Raw genomic sequence first — 23963 nt, 5'->3', positions numbered from 1 at the left:
TAATGCATTATTTGGCGACTCTGCGCGCTCGCGCGATATCACCATGTCAGTGAATTTTAAATTCAATTCCGGTCTCGTTCGAGCGCGGCCGTTCGATCTCCTGGTCGTGGACCGACGACCACGACACGACCATCGTTGGATTCCCTCGTAGGTGGACCTCGGCAAGTCTCGGCCAAACTCGGTTGCTCTCGGTAGACAGGCCTGCTCCGACCCCAGACGACCCATGGCGATGGTAGCACACAACTGGTTGTGGCTTTCACGAGGCAGGCACGCCGCGCGCTCTCGATGAGCGTTCCGCTCCGCTCGCATCATTCCGTGTTGCTGCACCGTTCCTGTCGATTTCGTTGTACTTGCGTCTTTCGACACGCACCGTGGAGCATCGGGACGTCGGAGCAGCCTCGATCGCGCATTTCTCGCGTGTGGGAGTGCCCCTGCGTCGGATATAACGCGCGTGCCGTGTACGAGCTGTCAAACGGGAGTCGCGGGACCGGCGCGTTTTCGCGCGGAATTGCACGCGGCCGAGGAAAAAAGCCGTCACGTGCACACGCGGAGTGGTGTGCCGGGGGTGGCTACCCCCCGCGTCGTGGATTTGCATCGCGCGAAATATGAACGGCGCGTGGGACGACTCGTAACGAGTGTTGTGCGGGTGTTCTCGCGTGCGGCTGTAAATATATACACGAGTACAAACGTCACGTGGCGGCCACGATGCTCTGGAGACTCGTGATATTGCTATTCGTCATCGCGCGGCCAGCCGAGAGTTCCTTCAATCTCTTCCTCAGCTTCGCGGAGGTTCACAAGCTACTGGGTAAGGCGTTTTTGCTGATCTTTATAAGACTCGTAGGGCAATGAAGAGGCGAGAGAGTAGGAGGCCGGTATTCGTTCAGCCGTTTCGCTGCTTATTGTCCTGCTACATTAACGAAGATCCGTGTAATTGTCCAATAAAGAAGTAATCGTTGTTTGCTTGCTTTTTCTTTTGTTACTATTTACGTTTTTATACAGATTAATTGAATTGATTTATTGAGAAAGAAAAAATATGTAATTGAAATAAAAAATTGATAAGTTTCTACGACATTAGTTTTGTTAATAGATTTAATTTTATAGTGTACACATTAAAGGTAATCAATTCGATAAACCTATAAGATGATTTTTTTTTTAATTTGTATTCATCTAGTGAATAATATTGAAAACCTATTGAAATTCACAAGCACTTTTAATATTTAGATTCAATTTATGAAAGTTTAGAGAACGAGATAAGTTCGAGCTTATCGTAAGCGACAATGAGAGAAGTTTCTTTGCGATATATATGTGCTTATTGTACGGAGTTTCCTTCGATACATAATTTTAAACTTATCTCGTCTCCGTGGAAAATAATAGTATCTAACGAAAGAGCATAAAAAGAGAATCTTGCCACCGTCTGCGCAATTCAACGTACTCCAAAGTGATATAAAAATTAATATTTAATGAATGTTCGGAAGTTTTATCGCACACAATTCACAAAGGGTCATGTATTAATTATAAAGCAGTATCGATACGCGTAATAAATTGCAATGTATACAAAAAATATAATATTGTGAGCATTATTATTTCTTAAGGGGAAAAGAAGTGGCTCTTTCTATAAAGATCAACTGTTCTTCAAGATTTTAACAACAGAAAGCGATAGATTTATAAAATCTACGAATTGTTCAATATACTGTAATGTTCTAGTAAAGATATATAGAGGTAATTTCGTAGCAAAACAAAGTACTCACGACTTTTAAATTTGTCGTGCAAACATAGGGATAAATATAAAACAAAATGTTTATGCTTTAGACATTATTATCTTCTAACGAATATTTATGTTCGCTGTCGTTTGTTATTTTTCAACGGTGAATTTATATTATTTTTCGTTTGCGTTGTTTTAAATATCATTTATATATTTAAATTAATATATCTTTTTTGTGCGTTATATTTTTTATAATACAGCAAACAAAAATACGTTTCATGTTTTATAGAGAAGTGAGAAAAACATCGCATAAATGTTAAATACATCGTACGTCACATCTAATTTTATGGTCTGTGACACGATCCTATCATAGAGGTAATGCAGCGTAAAAAAATAGAGTTTTAAATAAAAATATCCGTAACATACATATATTCGCGAAAAAGGTATATTCAACAAGTTAGATCAACAAGTCTATATCTCAATAAATTCGGTACTACATTTTAGTGGAAGTACATAATAGCATCAATTTCTTCCGAGGTTACGTGTTAATCGTATTCCTTCAACGAGAGCAAAACCTCGGACTTCATTCGTCCCTCATTTCTGTGCTGCACGGTAATAACTTCGGGTACAAAACCGGTATAATTTCAAGTATAAATCCGGTTAGGGACGACTTGAGAACAGGAAAATTGGCCGTCACGCATATCTCGTATCGGAATTCCCTTTTAAAGCGATCGTTTTCCACTTTGTGGTTATTCTCAACGTAGCACGCGCAATTATCAGATAGGGCTGTTAACGGCGTATTATCGATAGTGATTTAATTCGAACGAGCGGTGTTGCGGCAAACAAGGCTATCGCGATGAGGTAACCGGGTACAGGGTGATCTGCGTCTTTTAAAGATCTGCGCACCTCTGTTACGTCGGGGCACAAAAGCGTCGAAAATCTATTTCAGATAAAACGATAAATGCTCGGGGCACGCTGTAATTAAGTATTGGACATTAAATAATTACCCGTCAGTAGTTTGTATCGCGCACCAGCTCTGACTACCACAAGCCCTAAACCACTCATGAATAATTGCCACCACCCTACACGCAATTGTTTCATTAACCACGCATCGTAATTGAAGCATATACCGCCCGTCGCAATGCATAATCAGCGAATATCAATATGTAGCGGTATAGTAGAGCGTTGAAATGTTTACCTCAACATTATGGACTCGATGTATCAGACATTCTGAATTGTTGCAAGAGAGTTCGTGAAGCTATTCATAGCCACAGACCAACTAACACCGACTAAAAGACGAACACAACCTTTCACTTGTCATCAATCCGCCTTTCCATTACCGTCTGCCTTTCACGAGAAATTGGTTTCATTGAACAACACTAATTTTTCGCTCAATTCTTATTTTTAAAAATTCTATCGCAAATACACTAAGATTTCAGCAAACTTGCCTATATTACTTTTCAATTCATCATAACTCTGAATATAGTTTTGTATTCTACGGCAAAATAATTATTCGAGTTAAAAACCAAATGTTAAAACTGTACCAATATTGCATTTACAAATATGGACTTTATTTTGAGGAAAAATATATTGAATTCGAAGTATACACGAAAAATCCACGAATATTGTTAACGCCGAAATGTATTTTAGTCGAAACAAAAGTCAGTGAGATATTATGGTGCGCGTTCAAGCTGCACGTAACAGAGTTTTGTATTGTATAATGCGCCTTAAAAGGGTACGCTTACACAAAGAATAAATGTCGTACTCCGTTCTTCGTACGTAATCTTACATTGCCACCCATTGAGCGCGATAAAGCTATTTCCTCTTCCGATCTGATCTATCCAGCTGTTCCATTCTCACGCTTTCGAGATCCTCTTTATCGCACGCTCTCGTTGGATTTCGTAGGCCACATTAGTCAGAAATCGTCGCTCAGCCTTCGACGCACTCGAATCGTCGCGCCGGAAACGAATGGAGGCCACTCGAGACGCGGCGACGCGGACTTTCCAATATTTCCTCGATAACGTCTACGACGAGGGGTAATTCGTTTTCGGGCCGTTGGACCGCGAAAAGCATTCGCTTCGTTGCCTCTTATCGTGGGGTACGACAGGGGATACAGAATGACGCGCGCGGACCCTGCGACACCTGAACCCGTTCGGGACTGCCCTCGCGAGAAGTGCGTTCGCGCGTGGGATTGCACGTTTCGCCTCTCGATCGGCGTCTCGAGCACGTTTCGCACGCGTCAGAGTCGTCGACGCGGCGCGGCGACGTGTCGACTACATGCGGAAACACGATTTAAATCTCGACGTGTGCAAGCTGAGTAAACGCGATGGTTTGAGTTGCAATACACGCGTCGTATTTCCTTCCCGGTCGCGAAAGAGGAAACTTAATAAATATAATACGAATTTATTTTTCAAAGAAACATCCTCTTTCCATTATATAGAAAACGTAAATAGAAATTTCTCAACGTTAGGCTAATGATAACCTCCTAATGATAACCTTAAAACGCTGATTCGGAAAAAACATGTTGAGTAAAGTTATACAATTATAATACAGCGAGAGAGAGAAAAAGAATTGCTGTGTGATAGCAATAATGCAAAACGAGTGATTATGCGATGAGTTATATTGTTTCCACTTCAATAATTTATTACAACGCGAGAGAGGTGCGATCGTTGAGCGTTTTAAATCACGCAAATGATGCGTTGTAATTAAAGATAAAGATTTATGGCTGCGCACAAAATTGCATGGTTGCAATTGGCCACACCATTTATTGTAGCCGTGCATGCATATTAGTATCTGTCACAAAACAATCTCATTGACCTCATTGCAGCACAAACGTTTAACAAACTATAATGTAATAAACTCTGCAGAATTAAATGATAGAATTATCAATATATCATATATACGTTATGGTCTGATAGTGATTATACAATGCTATGGACGTTACAAAGTATACAGTTAAATAATTTAATAAACATCTTAAATCATCGTAAACTTCCCTGAAGTAGATACTTCCATTTAAATATTAAAAAATTATCTCGCAAATTAAATTTTAAATGAAAATAACAGAGAAACTTAATTTAGTCCTCAACTGTCTCCATTGTTTAACAGCCTGTAAAATTTTAATTAAAATATTGTTATATGATTTTATACGTATAATACCGAGAGAAATATGTAATAAATCTGTTATGAAACGTGTTTCACGTGTAACCTTTCGAAACATTCGCTGTCATGTCAACAGCGGATATCCGGAAAAAGTAAATGTAATGCGCATTTAAATTGTTTGATATAATTCTTAATTGCATTACGTGCAAACTCACTTTATAGATTATTCGTAATTGAGTATGCCCGAAAGAGAAAGTTACATATTACGTGAAATATGTATTTAATTTTTAAAGAATTTTTATCTAATTTGTTAAAACAATAAAAATTAAAAGATTATGTAAGATAATATCCTCAAAATACATCTATTTTATCTCTATACTTAAAAGAATTTGTAAATTATGGCAGATGCATATCAAAAGTATGCAAATAGAACGCTTTGTAATGTCGACGCTAATAGAATCAGCAAAGAAATGTCGGCGAGACGTACCGATTTAATGTAAATAGATATTAATAGACGTTCTAGCCGGTTGGAGTTGCATTCTTCGAGGTTCACGCGTGGCGGTCGAAAAGGCGATGTCTGAAACTCGCATACCTACTCGACCGGGTCGAGCTGAAACAACTCGAAAGCGAAATACACTCTCGTCAATATATGCAGATCCGACTGACAACGTGATAAGTCATTCTACCGGCGTTTTCAATCATGGCTTCGTTGATCACGATGGGCCCCGTCGAAGTCTCAATGTGTATGGGTACCCAATTCCTTCTACGAAACACAGCAGTAAATTTCTACGACTACATGACTACGCGAAAGCTACCTCGACCTCTCGCCCGCAGGAAACCTTGCGCTGCGCAGCGTGGCATTATAATATACGAGAGACGTAATAAAATATTATAACGAGGTCCTTGTTAAGCGACGGCGGCGTGGGGCGCCGCGCCGCGCCGTGCTTGCAGGACCGGCTCTAGTTTGTTTAGACACCGAATAATCGACAGTCACTCCTTTTCGTTTTGTTCTCGCAAGGGTCTCTCTCTCTCTCTCTCTCTCTCGCTCGCTCGCTCGCCCTTCTTTCCTCCCTTGGTCCCTTCTCCGTTGCCTTTTTTCATACCTTCTCCTTTTTATCGCTTTCTCGTTTAGACCCGAGTACCAAGGTAGAAGGCCAGTCTTCAGATGGACCCCCCGATACCGATTTCAAAACGGCTCTTGCCTCGCAGTCCATATTGGCCTCGAGCTTTCCAAACCCCGTGGAACAAGGCGGTTTCCAGTTTCCGTATTCGCTATAGAGTTTCCTGTTTCTTCCGCCCGTTCCCCATGATCGATCGCGGTTAAGAAATCGATCTCGATCGTGCACGTTCCAAACGGTTACCTGCGCATAATCGGGGACGAGGAGGAAGAAGAACCTCGGCGGTATTGAATATGAGAAGCAGTTGCCCGTTGTATAAATTCCCCGGCCGTAATCGCGGACGATAAATTGCGCCGCAAGTGGTAAGCAGGTGGCAAAGACACGGTCTTAAAATTTGGGACTTATCTGGAAGCGATGGGGCCCCCGTACACGTCCGCTACCACTCCGTGGGATCGTATAGCGTTAACTTGGATAAGATAAGTCGGAATTTTACCGGTACCAAGTTACATTCTTCCTTCTCCGATTTCACGCTGCTCAAGGCGCGAAGTAAATTACGTTTAATCGCCGATCGATTCTCGCGATCGTGTTACTCGCCGTGTTCGTCGCAAGCGTTGAGAAGGATACTTTCGTTTCCACTTATTCCGTTTCAAATATCCATTATTTTACTTGGATCTCTACTTTTTCGTGTCGTCCGTTTAATACATCGATCGTATTATTTTGTCGCGACATAATTTTACTCCTTCCATCCGGGAAATTTCCTGTTTAATGATATCGAATATAAATTCAATTCGATATTGCTGTTCTCGTCTTTCTGTTATATCACATTGCTCGGATTCAATTACCATATAACGAGAACTAATGTAAAAAGAAGAATCAATGTAAATAATTATTTTCCAACCTTAATATTGTATTTTTCTCACAATTAATAAGATTATGTCGCTTACTCAATTTGTTTTTCAGTAACGTTTTAAAAGAATATTTTTTGATATTTTATACGTTTTGTGTATGCCAGAAATATTGTCTCGATTAAATTATTTATTGGCATTATACACATATTTATTCAATTACTAGGTATTATTTTTAATTTATACAATAATATAATGTCGTTGCAATAAAAAGAAAATTAAATCTATCTTTAGAATATTATATCTGTACAATTATTTAGTCATGTAAATTCCACTATCCCTGACTTATTTGCGTTTATTTGCAATGTAATGGAGCAGTACTATATTTGTCTATGAAATCAATAGCGAGACAAATACATTAAATATACCGATTTGAACGAGCGTCACCCGTCAGAAGGCCGTGTCAAAACACGAGAACAGCGTACACTCGGCCCGAGGCGTCTCTTCGTTCGTGTGAGTCCGGCTTGGGCTCGACCTTAGCTAGTTAGGGCCTGACAGGCCCATCTTGATGTTACCCGTGGAGTAGGGCTGCTTCAAAGGCCCCGACCAGGGCCCCGTGAAAACGTTTACGCTCGTACAATGGCGTAGGGATTGGTGTGGCTGTATACTCGCTGTCGATGCGTGCCTCGTGATAACGATGTGCATTAATCGAGAACGAGCCGATGGAGCCACGACAAGAGGCCGCCGGTGACCGGTAGCGATAAATATCGCGATGGTCGATGAGGCTCGTTTCGGCGCTGAGAAACACGTGGGAGCGAGAACGCAAGACTACACAGATTTATAATGATCAATGTGCCGCACGAAGAGCGAAAAGGGGGATGTACAACGACGACGCGTCGGCGATGCATCTATCTACCTATGCGCGCGAATGACAGAGAGTGATGAGGTACGTGAGAGGGGCAGACAGGAAACGCGCGTGTACGATTTCAGGATGGACCGGGTCCGGGCGGATGCTGCGCCCGTGTCCGCATCAATCTTCGGCTCCTCGTTAAGATCTGCGCCTTAAGTTTTCACTTGTGTGTGCGCGTGCGCGCGGACTCGTTCGGCATCTTCCAACACGTACGCATCAGGGTCGCGTCTGTCGCTGTATGAGTAGGACATTTACATGAGATGCCGTTGCAGGGAGAAGAAACGGAACCCCCGTGGATTTTCTTCCGAGAAGAAAAAAGAAAGCGGGAGTGAGAGAAAGATGGAGTAACGCTGGCCAGTCTCTCGCGTTTTATTTGTTTTGGGTCGAAAGGAGGAAATCCTTGGAAAGAAAAAACAACCTAGACAATGCAGTCACGATTTGTCGAGTCTCGATTCTTAACCGATACGTGTTACTTTTCTCGCACAAAGATAACAAAAAAAGTTTGAGTTTTGACCAATTGGATTTCGTAAATTTCAGAAATACGTTGTGACATTTTTCTTTTAAAAGTTTAAAAGTCGCTTTCAAGTAATCTTACTTCTTACTATATTGTTTATTTTTAATTTATTTATAATTAATGTATTTTTATTTCGTAATATACATAATTAAATTATTAATATATTATTTTAAATTAAGTTTTAAAGATATATATTACTGCACATGTTGAATATATACATGTATAATAACATTGATAAGATATGTGTGTGATGTTATGAAAACATTATATCATACTCGTATCTAAATATTTATATTTCTATCATTTGCCGGCTAATTCCTAAATTACAATGCTCGCGCACAAAAGTACAGTACAATCTGCAATTGTGTCAAGTCAGGCAGTATCAATCGAATCATCGTATAATGGAACTTTCGCAAAGACCTCGTTTGCCCCGAAGGTTTTCGAGATGTATAAAATGAATGCGCACCCCAATTCTCTGCCAGTTCTCTGGCCCTCTGTGATAATTCTCAAGAGAGAATTTTTACGAAAAGTCCACATTTGGCAGGATATTTATCGCAAAGCTTTGTTGATACCGACCCCATTTTCTATTTCTCGAAATGTAGAATGCTGTTTCCGTCTCCGTGATTCTTTGATCTCGCATTGTTACGCTGTGCAAAGCTAAAAGCATGCTAGAAATAATTGAAACCGCTGCATTTTTGTCATCACAGTGCACAGTATATCCGACTGAAATGTACCATATACATTATGCATTCTCGCAATTAAATTTTTCCATCCAGTGGTTCGTACAATTCTAAATTATATATATATAAAATTAAAAGAACGTGCAACATCATTCAGCTTTAATATTTAAATCAAGCTGCAAAAGTCCGAAAGTAATACATCTATCGAAGTTTCTTTTTGAAAAGAGAAAAAAAAAGTTTTATTTTTAATTAATAGCCGCAACATTTGTTCTTTTATCTCCGAGTTGTCTATACATATTTCGTTCATTGCTCCGTACCGTCTGCAATATCCATCAATTTCTCGCTGTTATCCTCGCGGGGAATCTTTTAATCCTCATCCGCGCGCGAGACCACTGCAGCCTTCATCCAAGCGAGCCTTGAGTGACAGGATCTTAACGAGCATCTGCTCCTCGAAGATGAGTCGCCTTCTCTCATGGTCCTCCGTGGAAAACACTTGAAAGATTTAGTGGATACGTGGCCCTTCTTGAGTTCAATATAACTACGTGATTCCGGCCATTTCGCTCTATCGTCCTCTCGAACGGATCCGTTCGTCCTCTTGTGCATTCGCTCCGGTACTGACCTCACAATCCCGTCCGAAGAAAATATTTTTCTAACGTCTATTCCACGGATCATCGGCCCTTATAGAGGGTGACTCGGCAAGTAAGAATGCGAACCTGCTTTCTCGTACCCACAAACAGTTTTTGACAAATGGGTATCCTAAGCGATAGCCACTGTCGCTCAGAGTTGTAAAAAAAAGACTTCATAAAATGTTTATTTTGTAGGAAAGGGAATGATTTCTCTTTTATATCTCGTCTGAAAATGACAAGCTTAGTTCGAAGTATGCCGTAGTACAAACATCGCACGATCTCACAGTTCACGTTTATTCTTATCCGAATATTGCATCTTGACGTTCGCTTTAATAACAACCGTGTCTGTAAGAGGATTATAATTTAGCGCAGAGAGAGAGAGAGAGGAGGGAGACTGTTATCGAGTCTTCAAGTATATTTTGGTATTAACGTTTTTTTTTTCTTCATCGAAATTGCGTTGTGTCGAGCAATTCTCCAGATGACTTATCGGCGCAATAAAAAATAGAACTTGTCGAGTAGTTCGTGCACTACGAGGGGTTTGCATTTCGAGTGTCCTGTCGTGTTCCATGTCATCTTCGTGACAGCAGATGAAATTTGAAACGTGTTCGCCGAATCTTATCGAGGCCATCGGCGCGACGCGGCGCCAGGAAGAGAAACACGCCGGTAGGTAACTTGAAAATTTCGGAGCCTGTGGGTCTAGAGATATCACATTTGGCATCCACTTTGGGATTTTCTTTGGATCCTGCAAGGGATAGACCGTTCGCTTTTTACGTTTATCGCGTTCTCTCTCTGTCTCTCTTCCTCTCGCTTTCTCTTTCCCGTTTTTTTTTTTTTTTTCGTTTTAGGACTCACGTAGGAATTGTCCTCTGACAAACTGCAGTGATAAATCGCGCTTGACAATCGCTCCATGCTGCCAGTGGAGAATCCTTCGGGAAGATTGATTCCTCTAGAGACATCGCGAAGGGACATGTTCGCGAAACACGTGTATCTTTCTAGGTCAATTTTTTTTACAACCATCAAAAGGCTCATTTGTAGCGCGAAAAAATGGACAATGTTCTAGAAAGTAACTATATATATATTAATTAAGATTTTCAACACTAACACAATTTAATAATAATATTTAGTCTCTCTCTCTCTCTCTCTCTCTCTCTCTCTCTCTCTCTCTCTCGATATTATATAAAAAATAATATATATGAATAAATATGATCACACTCGCTGATTATAGACACTAATTTACATTTTAATCCTTAACTTTTTTTGGTATATAAGCATAATATATGCCTTCTGCATTCATCCATATTAAATTCGTGAGGTAATAAAATCGTATCGAAGGAAAAAAATTCTTAAAGAAACGTTCGCTATATGTAATCAGGAAATGAATCAGAATAATTGTGCAACGTGATGCGGCCGACAGCTCGAAGGATTAAATCCGAAGAAAGCCGTTTGAAACGGATCTAAAAGGATCACGCGGATCGTTCCTTCGACTCGACGTCCTCGCGGGCTTGGCCTTAACGAGCTTCTTCGATCTCGCGTTGTGCACGAACGTGCTACGGAAGGGAGGAAAGAAAGGAAGAGGGAAAGAGGAAAGAGAGAGAGAGACATACTCCGATCCGGCTGTCGTGATAAATCCAGTTGTCGTAATCCTCTTCATGTCCAAGTCCCTGATTGCCAGCTAGTGCTGCCATATGTCGTAGCACCGACGACATCTCAATCAGCCCACCCATCTGTCAACCCCTGTTTAGTCGCATCAACGATCGTGGCTGGTGTCCGATATAACGACGTCCTGTGCAGTCGCATCTCGAGCAATCACCACGAGGGTGCCTGCCTCGCGAACAATATTATTTTAGGTTACGTTGTGCCAGAATTGTGCCCTGGCCCAGCGACGACGTTTGCTTGGTTTCTGCTTCGCTACTATTCTCTCCCCTCGACAAATAAACCTAAACCGCGGTCGTTATGCATGATGCATCGTTCGCAGGATCCATGCGAAGTTTATTCCACGCTACGATGCGCTTTGTGTTCGGGAATACTTGCCACTTCTGAATGTAACCACAGTAAGAATGGACTCCTGATCATAATGGATGACTCGCGGTTCGATGATGAATAACGTTTACAGAATGTGTATATATTGCCTAAAATATATACTAGCAGCAGTATCTCCGTACTTTGTCACATTTTATGAATACGTAAAATAAATATACGTAAAAACCGTTACAGAAGTATATCATCAACAGAGTTTTTCTTAGGGATATTAATCTTCCACTGAGGTTTTTTCAAAGATCCCCCATGATATTTTGAATTTTTTGATAGATTTAAATCTATAAAAAATAAATAAGATACAATTCGATTTTTATAATAATAGAAACTCATTGTTAAAACTTTGACAAGTATAGAGAAAAATTTTTTCAAATTTATATATATAATCCGAGATATAAAATAGTTTGCTCTGTTTTTTCAAAAATTCCTATTGTGATGGAAGAGTTAAAATTCGTGTTGTCGGCGGAGGGTTGAATTTCTTTCACTAAAAATAATCTCGTAAAAATAGAAATATAAACAAGTTTGTTGATGAAGCATTCATGCATCATTCTATTTTCTCACGTACCCTTATAAATCCGTCAATGTATTACAGTCAACGAACCGAATTTCAAAGTAAAAAAAATACAACTGTCAAACGACAAGTTTTCCCTAATCTTTTCGGAGGATCGTGAACAATGTTGTGAGGTCCATTGAACGATCCCAGAAACGACAGTCTAGCTATGGTTCCCCCTAAATTTCCTTCCGCCTGCACCTTATCTATCTTTGCTCCTCTTTAATGTTATTCCGGAGTGACTTATAACTGATGTCGTGCGAAGTTACGCCTTCCTGGATTTAACCTATGGCCCGAGGAGAAGAGCTCAGGGAGTAAGAGAAAGCAAATGGAGGAGACAGCAGGGAGCAAGCTAAAAGACAGAGGAGGACTCGACGTTGGCCGAGGAGGTAGGGAAGGCAGCAGGAGAGAGTGTACAAACGACGCTCAGGACTTGTCCAGGACTTATGGGTTATTCAGGAGACCCCTGTCGGCACAGAGGGAGGGAGGCCGTTCGATATATGCTAAGCAGCCAGCCTCCTGCATTATATATATGCACTCGGCTCACACGTGGATGAGGGAGTCGCGATATGTGGCCATGAATGCGTGCGCCAGGTACGCGGGATGTCTCAGAATTCACATATTTTTTAAACAAGATGAACACGGAGATGATTATTTTAATATGAAAGCATCAATAATCACATACGAATACGTGTAATTTAATATAAACGGATATACAATTATATTGTCAATTTTATTACTAATATACGTAATCAGATAATAAATTGGTATTAATAAAAATTTGATTGGCTCGATTGTTAAGACGCCTTACTGTTGAAAATCGATATCAGGAAATTTATTTCGAGCTCGATAAAGGATCCGTAATCAGGAGAAAGGGCGTGGCATCTGAGTCACCCTGTGTACAGACGCCCACGTCGTTTGCTCGCGATGGCGAAAGTGAAAAATATCTCGCGCAGCGGCAGCAGCAACACGTATACACGCGTGCCCGTGTACGTGAAATTGCGTGTACACGTGCGGCGTACGTGTACGCATACAGACGCGAACGCGTTATTAGATCTCTCGAGGCGGCGAGCCGAGATATCGGCGGGTATATGCCAGCTGGTGCTGATCTGGTCGTTAACCTCGCTCGCGGATCATTTTTGGAGCGCGTTAACACCGGACTTTCCTCAGAAAACTTCGGCCTTTACGCGCGGGGCGGAATTTGTCATAAATCACAGCGAGCCTTTGCGCTCGTTGCGCGCTCAACGTACGTCTGCAGCAACTTCGTGTTCGGATTCGGAATATCGAGATTTATCACCCTTTCTGTCACGATGCGCGTGATGGATGCAATTGTGAACCACCCCTGTGCGAAACAAAATCGACGTAGCAAAAAATAGACATTCCTGAAATGGTACTTCAATCCATTACGAAGGAAAAACAGTACAAAATGACAGATACATTTCAAAAAACGACGTAGTAATTCTTTTTCGCAGTTTCGTCTTTTCTCATTCTTCTTTCTTCTTCTCGGTCCGTCATCTTTTGTCGGAGATGTGATGACCTTTTCTGCATATGTCTACTGATAAATGGAATAGTTTTCAACACCGGATCCGAACTGCCATAGCAGAAGAAATTGTTATGACAAAGATACTCGGTGATTTGTCATTGCCTTCCGAAAGGTGATGATTAAATAAAATCTAATGTGTGTTTTGAATGGATTTGAATCCAGATTTTTGACACAGAGAGCAGCTATACAACTCTCAACGCCCAAAAGGCTTTCTCATAATAATAGAAATATAAAACGATTTATTTCTTTCTTGTTATGACTAGTATTCATAGTCGAGTCTTATATTTAAGACTATCTTAAGTTCAATCTTAAGATGTTACGAACCGATCAGGAAGCTGCATCAGCAAAATATTACTTGAAATATTACTTTAAAATAGTTTTAAAATGAATCGACTACGAATACTGCAGGCACATTTTTCCATAATCTCGTTACATTCGATAATAGACCTATTCGAGATCTCAATATTCTATCCATGGCATCCTATCGTTCACGCTATTGATATACGAGACGCGACGGCATGGAACGAGAATCGACTGAAAATCGCGCGGACTGCATTGTGAGTAGGCGTCGCGTGAATCCAATATTTCCTGTTCCTCCGACCTGCACCGCACCATCTGCATTTCCCTCTCTTTCGTTCTCCCTCTTTCTCTCCCAATATTTCGCCTGTCTGTCCGGGGTCTCCGCTTTTAAGAACCTCGCCACGAGAGGATCTCGTTATGCTCGTACTGGATTTCATATTCGGAAGGTGTTGGGTTTCTGACCCAGAACCTCCCTCTCTCGGTCCCTGCCGGTGGCAGACCCTGTTGAAGGTAATTCCGCATGGACCCGGCACTTCAAGATTCGGTCTTTTATTCGACCAGTCTCGGAGCTGCACCCGTCAACTTTATTCAATAGCGTATTTTGACAGCGGAGGACACGTCACACCACAAAATTTCGCGGTTGGTTTCGCGCCTTTAAGTTATGTACGCATTCGCTCGTTTTTATTTGTTCACAGCATTCACTTTCATTTTATTATTTATTTTATTAACATAAACACATTCTCTATTTTTGTTTTAAAAATTCTATCTAAGAAATAACGAAGATAAAATTTCTTTAAATATTTTTAAATAGAATTTTCCTGATATGTCTTGTATTGAAAAATAAAGACAAATTTTAAATTAGTTTAGAAAATCTTATAAAATTATTTAAAAGAAGAAATCGCATGTTACGTATCGTTCTTTAATTTGTTAATAGATTTGTGTTGATTTACGTGTTAACGCTGCATATACATATTTAAAGAAATTAATGAAATTGTAATCCCTCATAATTTTAGTACGTTAAGATAATAATTTTATTAAACTATTTATTTTAAAGCATTATTTTCTCTAGATTCATTTTTATCTTTTCGGATTTCTTCAAAAAGATATGGTTACTTCTTCTAATAATACCTCACTGTCTTAAACGTCTCATTCGCACCCCTAGTATCCGCTCTATTATTCGACAACCTCTACTCGTCAACGTGGCTCAATGCCGTATTTTGACAGTGCAGAATACCGTGGCGTGTGAAATTTCTCCGGCTGCGCTCGTACTTGGCAGCATTTTTCTATTATATGTTTATTTGGTCCTTTCAAGGGCAGTAAAAAGTACCTTTAGAATTTTTGCGTCTTCACAAACTGTACCATAACGATAGCTTCCTTCAAACAGTTTAAAGTATTCAAGATATCGTACTTCTATGAGTTCCGGAATAAACTTTTTATCTACCATTTACCTATTCTACTTCTTTCTTGCTTTGATCAATCAATTTAATCTGCAAAGTTACAAGCTCGTTTTATGCGACTCAAAGAAATATCTCGAATATCCTTACTATAGACGAAATTATTATAATCTGGTAAATATAATATATTATTTAATTCAAAATAAGACTTTTGAAGTCGCTTTTGCGCTTTTATTAAATTTATAATTTTACTAAATTAATTATCAAATATGGTTTAAAAAAAAAGATTCTATCTCATTAAATATTAAATGATTCTCAATAAACTCTTTTTATACATTTTACAAAATTCTTTTTTCTTCGAGCAATGTATTATTTTCTCTTACCTGTTAGTAAAAAAAATTGCTTATGTATTAAGTTATAAAGATTCAATCGAGCCTTCCTATAAAATACACCAAAGGAATCCTAGATCTTTATCTGCGCACGAAGAAACCGGCCAAATTCAACAGTGGTTCAAAAATTCTTTCTGCTTCTTATCTACCATCATGGCTTGTAAAAGTGGCAATAATTCCGTATTAGATTCAACGGAGATACGATCGGTAGTTAGTGGACGGTGGACAGGATGGTAGGTGCGAGTTGTGTGAAAAAAGGTGCCTATAGTTCCGTACAATCCCTCATGACAATTGTGCCTGGCAGCAGTTGCAAGGGTCGACGCCTTTACTGAAAGGGCTTTTTCCCTCTTTGAACCTCTTCTTATCCTTCTCGCCAGCTCGTACGTCCCTTTCGTCGCTTTCTGGCTCCCGCGTTCGCGCTGTAGACATAACAGACATCAAAGAATCTTTGGTACCCGACGACCTGCTTCCACCCGCTTACAAGTTCCCGCATAATCGCACGGGAAGAGTGTCGAAGAGGAATAGTGCCACCCTTCTTGACTAGATAAGAGGCGGAGGCAAGCCGCAGTAACGAGGTCATACTCGGAGCGTCGCCGCGTCGTCGGCAACGAAGGGAAGAGAGGATGATGAGATGAAGTTATCTTTGATGCCGGAAGGATTACACTTTACCTTCCAACGCGCGGGAATGGAGTGGACTGGGCCGGATTAACGACCATGACTCCCTACGGGGAATATACGCGCGAATTGGATTATCCAGCAGAAACGTACCGATGCGCAATTAATTATTATCCATTAAACCTTTATCCTTGTGAATTGAATCGTATATTATTCACGAAGCAACGAAGTTCTGAAAGGAAATAGCAACGAATACCTTATGGTTGTTTGCTTAATACTATATATTCGCCAATATTCGCCATTCAAAGGCATTAAGCGCACCTGCCGTTGGTGCCTCTTGTTGATTTCTTTCATGCCACTTTTGATATTCTTGGGAGAAATCGGTTTTTAGGCAGGTAGTCCAACAGATTTATATATAACACTATTTTTGAAGGGACACTCGTACGGTCTCTTTTCATCTTTTTTACGATCACCACGACCGGCACCCGCGCCGGGACGGTGAGAAGAGAACCCGGTCGCAAAACCGACCGGTACCGAGGTCGTAGGTATACCTATACGATATCTGATGCAGAAAACCGGTAAAGGCCGTAGGACTACAGAAAGAGCGAAGCAGGGAGATGCCAAACGAGCCAGGCAAACCAAAGGCAAAGACACGACCGTGGGGGCAGTGCGGCACATTGTCTTCGGGTGACTTAAAAATCCAACTCGTGCCTCGTTAAGCACGCTATCAGATACAACCGCAAAGGATAGACCCTCGCCGAGGGAGAACACGACGTGTGCCCATGTCCCGGTCCCTTCCACGGCAGATTCTCTCCTTCTTTTCTCCCCGATACTCCTTCGCCAGCTCGCCCACGTAACCTTGCAGCTCCCGCACGCCAAGCTCTTCGCTTCGGTTGAGTCGTCCGGTAGCATAATATGTGCTAAGCGTGGGTCCGATGAGATGGGCGAAAATTTAGCGAAGCGAATGCGCATCACGCGGCAATTTGTTGTTCTGCCTGTATACTAACTACGCTTTGTATCCCTGTGCAAGTATTCATTATTTATGTATGCGTTTAAGGATAATTTAGGCAAACCAGTTTTCTGTCTTTCAAGTAATTTAATACGTTGATTAAAGCATTGAATTATTTTTTATATACACAATAATTATATTAATTTCTGAATAAACTATATAATAGTGAGCCGGTATATTCTAAGAAAAATTATATATATCCTTACAAAAGCTATCTTTCTTGTTTCATTTAATGCAATTTTTATTCGCTTTCAAGAAGTCATATATAGACATAGTAAATTCATTATCTAAATTTGAAATTCTGCCATTATCTTTCTATTTTATTTTAATACGTTCGTACTCTTTTTATTATAAATATTAATTTACATTTTGCTGTCGATAGGGAAATAATTTCTTTAGAACTCTATACAGTTTTACTTTCAAAATTATTTATCACGTTTTCGTGACACTTAAAACATATGAGTAGGCATTTTTAATGCTGAAGTCACACGATACGCAGTACTCTCGCAGATTTGTGGGACAACCGCACGCTATGTTAATTGTATCATGAGTGGAACCGAATGAGTCATCCACTCGTAATCTGTATCAGATAATTTCTTATGCACGGGGGATAAAACCTACAAACAAATAAACTTCTCTTCTTTTTAAATGCAATAAGTCACGTTACATATGAAAAAAGATTTGCATGTCAATTCCCTAAACAGAACACGAAGAATTTCCATTTCTTTAGATTTTTTGTTAAATGAAAGATACACCTTATGCATTTCAGGATTGGATGGAGAATTATTTTACGTCAGAGAAGGAACCGTAAATGAGTATGCTATGAAATTCGTTGTTCCTGTACCAGCGATAATTCAGAAGCTCCATTTCACATGGGAAAATCTCGCTGGTAGACCGGTAAGTTCATATAATAAAATAATACGAGCGTTAATATTTTAAGCTGGCACATAAATGTACTTTGCAGACCGTGCCGTAAAAAGGCGTCAGTAATAAAGATATATCAAAAGTTTAAAGATATAACCATGCGAATTGTTGAGCAGTATACCTTGAAAGTCTGACAATTTAATTTCCATTAATTGTACCGTATAATTCTCATAAAGTTAGAAATTTGACTTTAAAACGAGTTAATTATAAAATACATATTTAGAGCGCAGAAGGCGTTTCTGTCTTTCGTTGAAATCCCGGTTAGCGTGTTACGCAAGAACAAGTGCAAAAGGATTTGAAGGAATAGAATTTAAAGCGGGCAGATAACGTGGTCGAGGACAGGAATTATCCATGCGCAAGATATTTACGTGCACAATTCTCAGCGAGCGCTTCTATGTCGCTTATTTACGTTCCTCTGACTTTTCTACCATTCCTCCCGCGTCTCTTTGCGCTTCTTCGCCGGGATTAAAGTCGCCCGCGGCTGAGAAATGCTGAAATTGCTCGTTAACGTAGGAATTCGCGTCACCGCACGTAAGACACTTCAGAGACGGATCTCATCCAACGAACCTCAGCGTTTTTCAGGGTTCAGCGATCACACCGTCCAGCCATTCGAGACTTTTAGCCGATCTTTATTCGCGTTTCTTTCGTGTCCTTTTAGCGCGTACTTATCGAGGTTATCGAGGCATATCGTATACCTTTTACAGTTTTTCAAGTTCTCAGCACATCGCAGTGGCGTAGCCACTTTAAATCTTCTCGAATCAAGAACAAATAAAACGTGCAACGTTCAATCATAGCAAAGTGCGATGGAAATTACGTGATATATTTTCATTTATCAGGGAACAATTGATAATTGTCTCAGATTTTTTTTCGCATTTAATTAAAATATCTCGTATATATTTTATTTCCTTTTCGTCTTACATCAATATATTTCTTTTTTTTTTATTTTTATCGTATATATCTGTTAATATTACTAAGACTCTACTTATAGACTTCTCTTACTTTTTACTCGGAATAAATGATGAGTATCCTCCTGTGCAAATTAATTTTATGTTATTCTTAATGTAACGACGCGGCGCGACGCGGCGTGATAGTTACGATGGTGAGAATCGCGCAGCTGCATATTCATGCGGGATATAAAATCGAAACCAGACTGTCTCTCTTTTTCTCGTTCATGAGTCATCGGCGAAGCTACGCAAACCACTTCTGCCCGCTGCTCACCGTCGACATCCGTGGTACATTGACAAAGTGGCGGCGAAAAGTGGGCAGAATGCGGCGGGGTGTCCGATTGACTCGTCGACGATGCGCGGAAAAAAAGAATGGATCCAGGAGCGGGACAAAGTGGTCCATCCACTTCTTCCAGTTGTCTCGGCATATAGCAGACAACTGGAAGAGGGGGTAGGGGGGGGGGTGAGAGAGGGAGCTGAAGAAAGAGATGAGGAAGACTGACGAGCGACGCAAAGACATCCGTCACCTCCGCGGCAAAACCGAGTGGCTTGAATGGTACTTAAACCAGCGCCTGTCCATCAAACCTGCGGGAATTGTGTCTCGATAAAGCGGTTTCCGGACGCGTCGCCGTACACGTCGAATTATCAGGGGAATCCTCCTGGACGGCTTTACGCGCCAGGCAGCGCATTCAATTTCGATCAGACGTTCGCTGCGCGGATATTTGTATAGTGCGGGTAGCAATTTTCCTTCCCTCGCGCATCACGCAACGTCGTTTGTATTGAGAATGAAGCATATGGTGGATTTCAAAATTAACGAGAGACTTCAGAAGCTACATTGTGTGAGTCGAATATGGTATGTGAGAATTTTTCCGAAGCTGTATGAAAATTGACATCCTTTGCAAAAGTACAAAGGCCTAACCGCGCAAGGATATCTTTTTTAATGTCCCATTCATCACAACGTTGTTGTCATGCCATCTGTCATAAGTAATTATATATTTACTGCTAAAGAAAGTGCAGATGATCAAGTACATTTATACATTTTAATTATTGTAATTATAGTCATATATATACTTCTTTCTCTTATTCTCTCAATTATTGTTAAACAAAAAAATAATTATTCCTTTATCTTTTCCACATTGTTACATCTACATTTTATATTTTAACAAAATTACGGACTGAAATATGTTAGGAATCAGGAAAGTCATTACGAAAAAATCTCGTTTCTCGCCATCTAAGTTCTCTTAATTGGAAATCCGCTAGTCCATTTAGAAGAAACTGCCTGGTTGGCCACATAGTGCTACAGCCACGGTCTTCGTGGCCGTGAAAGACCGCAGGAGAGCGTTAGATAGCAGTAGCGACAAGCCGGCAAGTTGACGAGGTATTCTCCTCGTGGCCAGCCGAGAACCGATCATCACTGCGAGCTAGTAATCAGCTGTGAGCTTTGCTGCTGTTTCTGCATCGTCTAGCCTCGCTTTCTTCCTCCGGCCTTACCACCCCTTCCCCTCCCCGTTTTCTTTCCACTCTTGTTCTCGCAAATCCTCTGGACTTGTTTTGCTCTCGCTGAGCACAAATTGTCTTCCGAGAATGGTACGCTCGAGATTATAGTTCAACGTTCTTAAGATTATGACGGAGCGGCAGCCAGCTAAACTTCACGCTCTTCAACATTGTTCCGTATATTTTGCGTATTCTTTGCGAATTACAGTTCGTGCTTAAATGCGCTCATATGCGCTCCTTTTCTCAAACCTTTCGTCACTTCGTTCTACGTTACAAATGCATTTATTCGTTGATTAATTCATACGATATAAGCTTTGATTTGTTGGTACAGACTTTTTGTAACACTTTTTTCGAAGATTTTCAAATTTCTAATTTTGCGTAAATTAACAGAATACCTTAGTCAGAGAGTAATAAGATAAAAGTGTGGAATTCTTGATACTTTCAGCTGCCATATACGATGTTCGTGGATATCAGCAATCCTACGGCGTTGAGTAGTTCTTTAAACATTTCCCACATCGGCGAGATACCAGTCGGTGGTTTACAAACATGGGCCTTATCGTTGCACTGCGGGCCCTACAATGCAGAGGTCGACCTCAGTCTCCGAATTAACGTCTCGGTATCAAGAAAGAACACGACCAGCTTGGAGTTTAAGCGAAAAAAAATTTGTATGAACTTGAAAGAGACTCTCACTGAGCCTGAAGAGGTCTTAGTCGCTGCTCCTGATTCCACTTCCGGCGGTCAGATTTTCTACGTGGCAATTGGTTGCGCTTGTGCGTTCATGGCAGCTATTTTCGTTTTGATTATAATCTACTATGTGCGTGATAAGAAGACTAGGAGACATCGAGATCCTCTTCAGTGAGTGAAACGTACCATTAAAAAGAATCAAATAATTGACCGAATTATCGAATATGCATAAAAGATTTATGAATTACAGGGAATCCAGAGGACTCAGCTCAGCGTGCAGTATGGAAAGAGGCACTGGAGTGGGACCTGCGCAAACTTTTCTGTCACCAGAGACACCTCCACCTACTTCTGCTGCGTCGGGATCATCTTATAGAAGATTGGATGATCGTTCTAATAGAGAACTTCATGAAAGAATCCAAGAAATCACCGTACAAAGGTGATTATTATTTAAATCCACAACGAATTAAATTAAATTATTATAAAAAGATACATCGGAAATATCAAATAGTATTTTTACAAAAATCTAATTGAACGATTATCATTTTTATAGAAATAGATTAATTATTTGTTTATCACATTAAGTATTATATATAAAAGTAAATATTTTGAGTTACTTATAAATAACGCCGCAGAAATAGAAAAATTATAAAATTGAATGAAATAATTAATCTTCGTATTACAGATGTAGAGTGCGTCTGCTTAGTGTTGAATTGGAGGGAACGTTTGGACGCGTGTACAGAGGCAGTTACCATGAAGAAGGCGCTTTAACTCCGAAGGACGTATTGGTGAAAACTGCTGCCGAGCACGCATCTCAATCACAAGTAGGTTAATTTGAAATAATAAAGAGTATCTAATGATACTCTTGAGGATAATTTTAATCAATATAAAAATAAAATATATTAACTATATGGTATCTCTTATTCATATTATTTTCTTAAAAAAAATGGAATATCTTATTTCTTTGAAAGAGACAATTTTTATTGTTTTAAAATGCGACTAAGATGGTTAAAGTATAATTTTTTTGTTTCGGAAAGGTTGCTCTTCTATTACGAGAAGGTTTAGCTTTGTATGGACTCAGTCATCCAGCATTACTTCCGGTCCTCGGTGTTTCCATCGAGGACAGAAGCGCGCCTTTTCTGCTGTACCCACACACGGGTTACAAAAATATGAAAAGATTTCTATTAAGGTGCAAGTTCAGTAACGAAGGGCCTCCGAGGGCTCTTACAACACAGGAAGTCGTCGAAATGGCACTTCAGGCTGCTAAAGGTGTACAATACCTTCATAGAAAGAGGCTCGTTCATAGAGATTTAGCTGCCAGAAATTGCGTGTAAGTGTAAGAATAATAAATAATTATGAGTCTTCTCGGGATTATCCTTAAAGTATCACTAAAAATAGTCTACATTATTCGACTACATATATTTTACATTACTTTCTTGATTTAATTTTCTGCGTTCTAAAAATCTTTCAGTGTTCGTACAATTTTTATTGCAAGATATATCGCTTTCAATATAGCTTGGCTGCGGGTTTTCTATCGCCATACAAAGCTGCAGTCGTTACGTTTCGTTACCGAATTAATTGCGCGTAGACTTAATAACCAGTGTGTTACCGTAAGACTTTAATTGCCAGTATCTGTCTAATTTTCATTTAGGGCAACTTATAACGACGCGGTAATGAAATCGCGTGATCTTTCTTCGACAATCGTTATCTCAAGTTCACTGATTTTCATGTTTCAGAGTGGACGATGACTTGAGAGTGCAGATTACGGATAATGCCTTGGCTAGAGATCTGTTCCCACAAGATTATCACTGCCTCGGCGATAACGAAAATCGCCCTATTAAATGGCTAGCAATAGAAAGTTTACTCAATAAGAACTTTACCACAGCCTCTGACGTGGTAAGTAACATATATGAGTTAATAAAAAATACTGCCGAAAAAAATATTAAATCTTTTAATTTGTTTGTTTTAAATATTATTTTTAAAATATTTCCATTTTTTGAGGAATTAAAATTTTAATTGAGATCTTTATTCCACATTCACGATTTATATTATTGCAATAATGATCATTTTAAAATGATGTACGATATTCAAATGATACATTTTTATTATAATATTTTTCCCAACTTTAGTGGGCATTCGGTGTTTTATTGTGGGAGCTAACGACGTTGGCGCAACAGCCTTATGGAGAAGTAGATCCATTCGAAATGGCATCCTATCTCCGAGAGGGATACAGACTGGCACAACCAATAAATTGCCCGGACGAGTTGTTCGCAGTGATGGCATATTGTTGGGCGATGTCAGCAGAAGAGAGGCCAACATTCAGTCAATTAATTATTTGTTTACAAGACTTTCACACTCAGTTAACGCGATACGTTTAATTGAGCGTGCTCACTGGCTGTAAAGTAGGACTAATCTTTGCTATTAAAATTGATATTTCTTCATTGAATTTTTAAACATATCGAAATTTATATTCAAAGGAATTCTATTGAGACTTCAGTTATGTATGTCTATACATAATAACTGTATGTGTATATATTACTCTAGTACTTAGGTTCTCGTATAATTTGAGCGATTCATAGTAGTCATGTA

At 39.9% G+C, this 23963-nt stretch overlaps 1 protein-coding gene across 1 annotated transcript; it reads left to right on the top strand.

Annotated features, from left to right (window-relative positions):
* Positions 1 to 705: 705 nt before the first annotated feature.
* On the top strand, positions 706 to 23752 carry dnt (tyrosine-protein kinase Dnt). The gene is made up of 8 exons (XM_018545808.1): positions 706 to 805; positions 18101 to 18228; positions 21139 to 21548; positions 21628 to 21813; positions 22060 to 22198; positions 22412 to 22704; positions 23111 to 23270; positions 23504 to 23752. Exons 1-8 carry the CDS (start codon positions 706 to 708, stop codon positions 23750 to 23752), a joined length of 1665 nt encoding a protein of 554 aa, XP_018401310.1.
* The last annotated feature ends 211 nt before the right edge of the window (positions 23753 to 23963 follow it).

Source organism: Cyphomyrmex costatus, unplaced genomic scaffold, assembly GCF_001594065.2.
Source record: "Cyphomyrmex costatus isolate MS0001 unplaced genomic scaffold, Ccosl1.0 scaffold502, whole genome shotgun sequence".
NCBI lineage: Eukaryota > Metazoa > Arthropoda > Insecta > Hymenoptera > Formicidae > Cyphomyrmex > Cyphomyrmex costatus.
This window is presented reverse-complemented; position numbering and strand designations above follow the sequence as displayed.

Coding starts and splice junctions, on each gene's coding strand:
- dnt (XM_018545808.1), top strand. CDS start 706: ATGCTCTGGAGACTCGTGATATTGCTATTCGTCATCGCGCGGCCAGCC. Junction 18,229..21,138: donor AAAATCTCGCTGGTAGACCG/GTAAGTTCATAT, acceptor TGATACTTTCAG/CTGCCATATACGATGTTCGT. Junction 22,705..23,110: donor TTAGCTGCCAGAAATTGCGT/GTAAGTGTAAGA, acceptor TTCATGTTTCAG/AGTGGACGATGACTTGAGAG.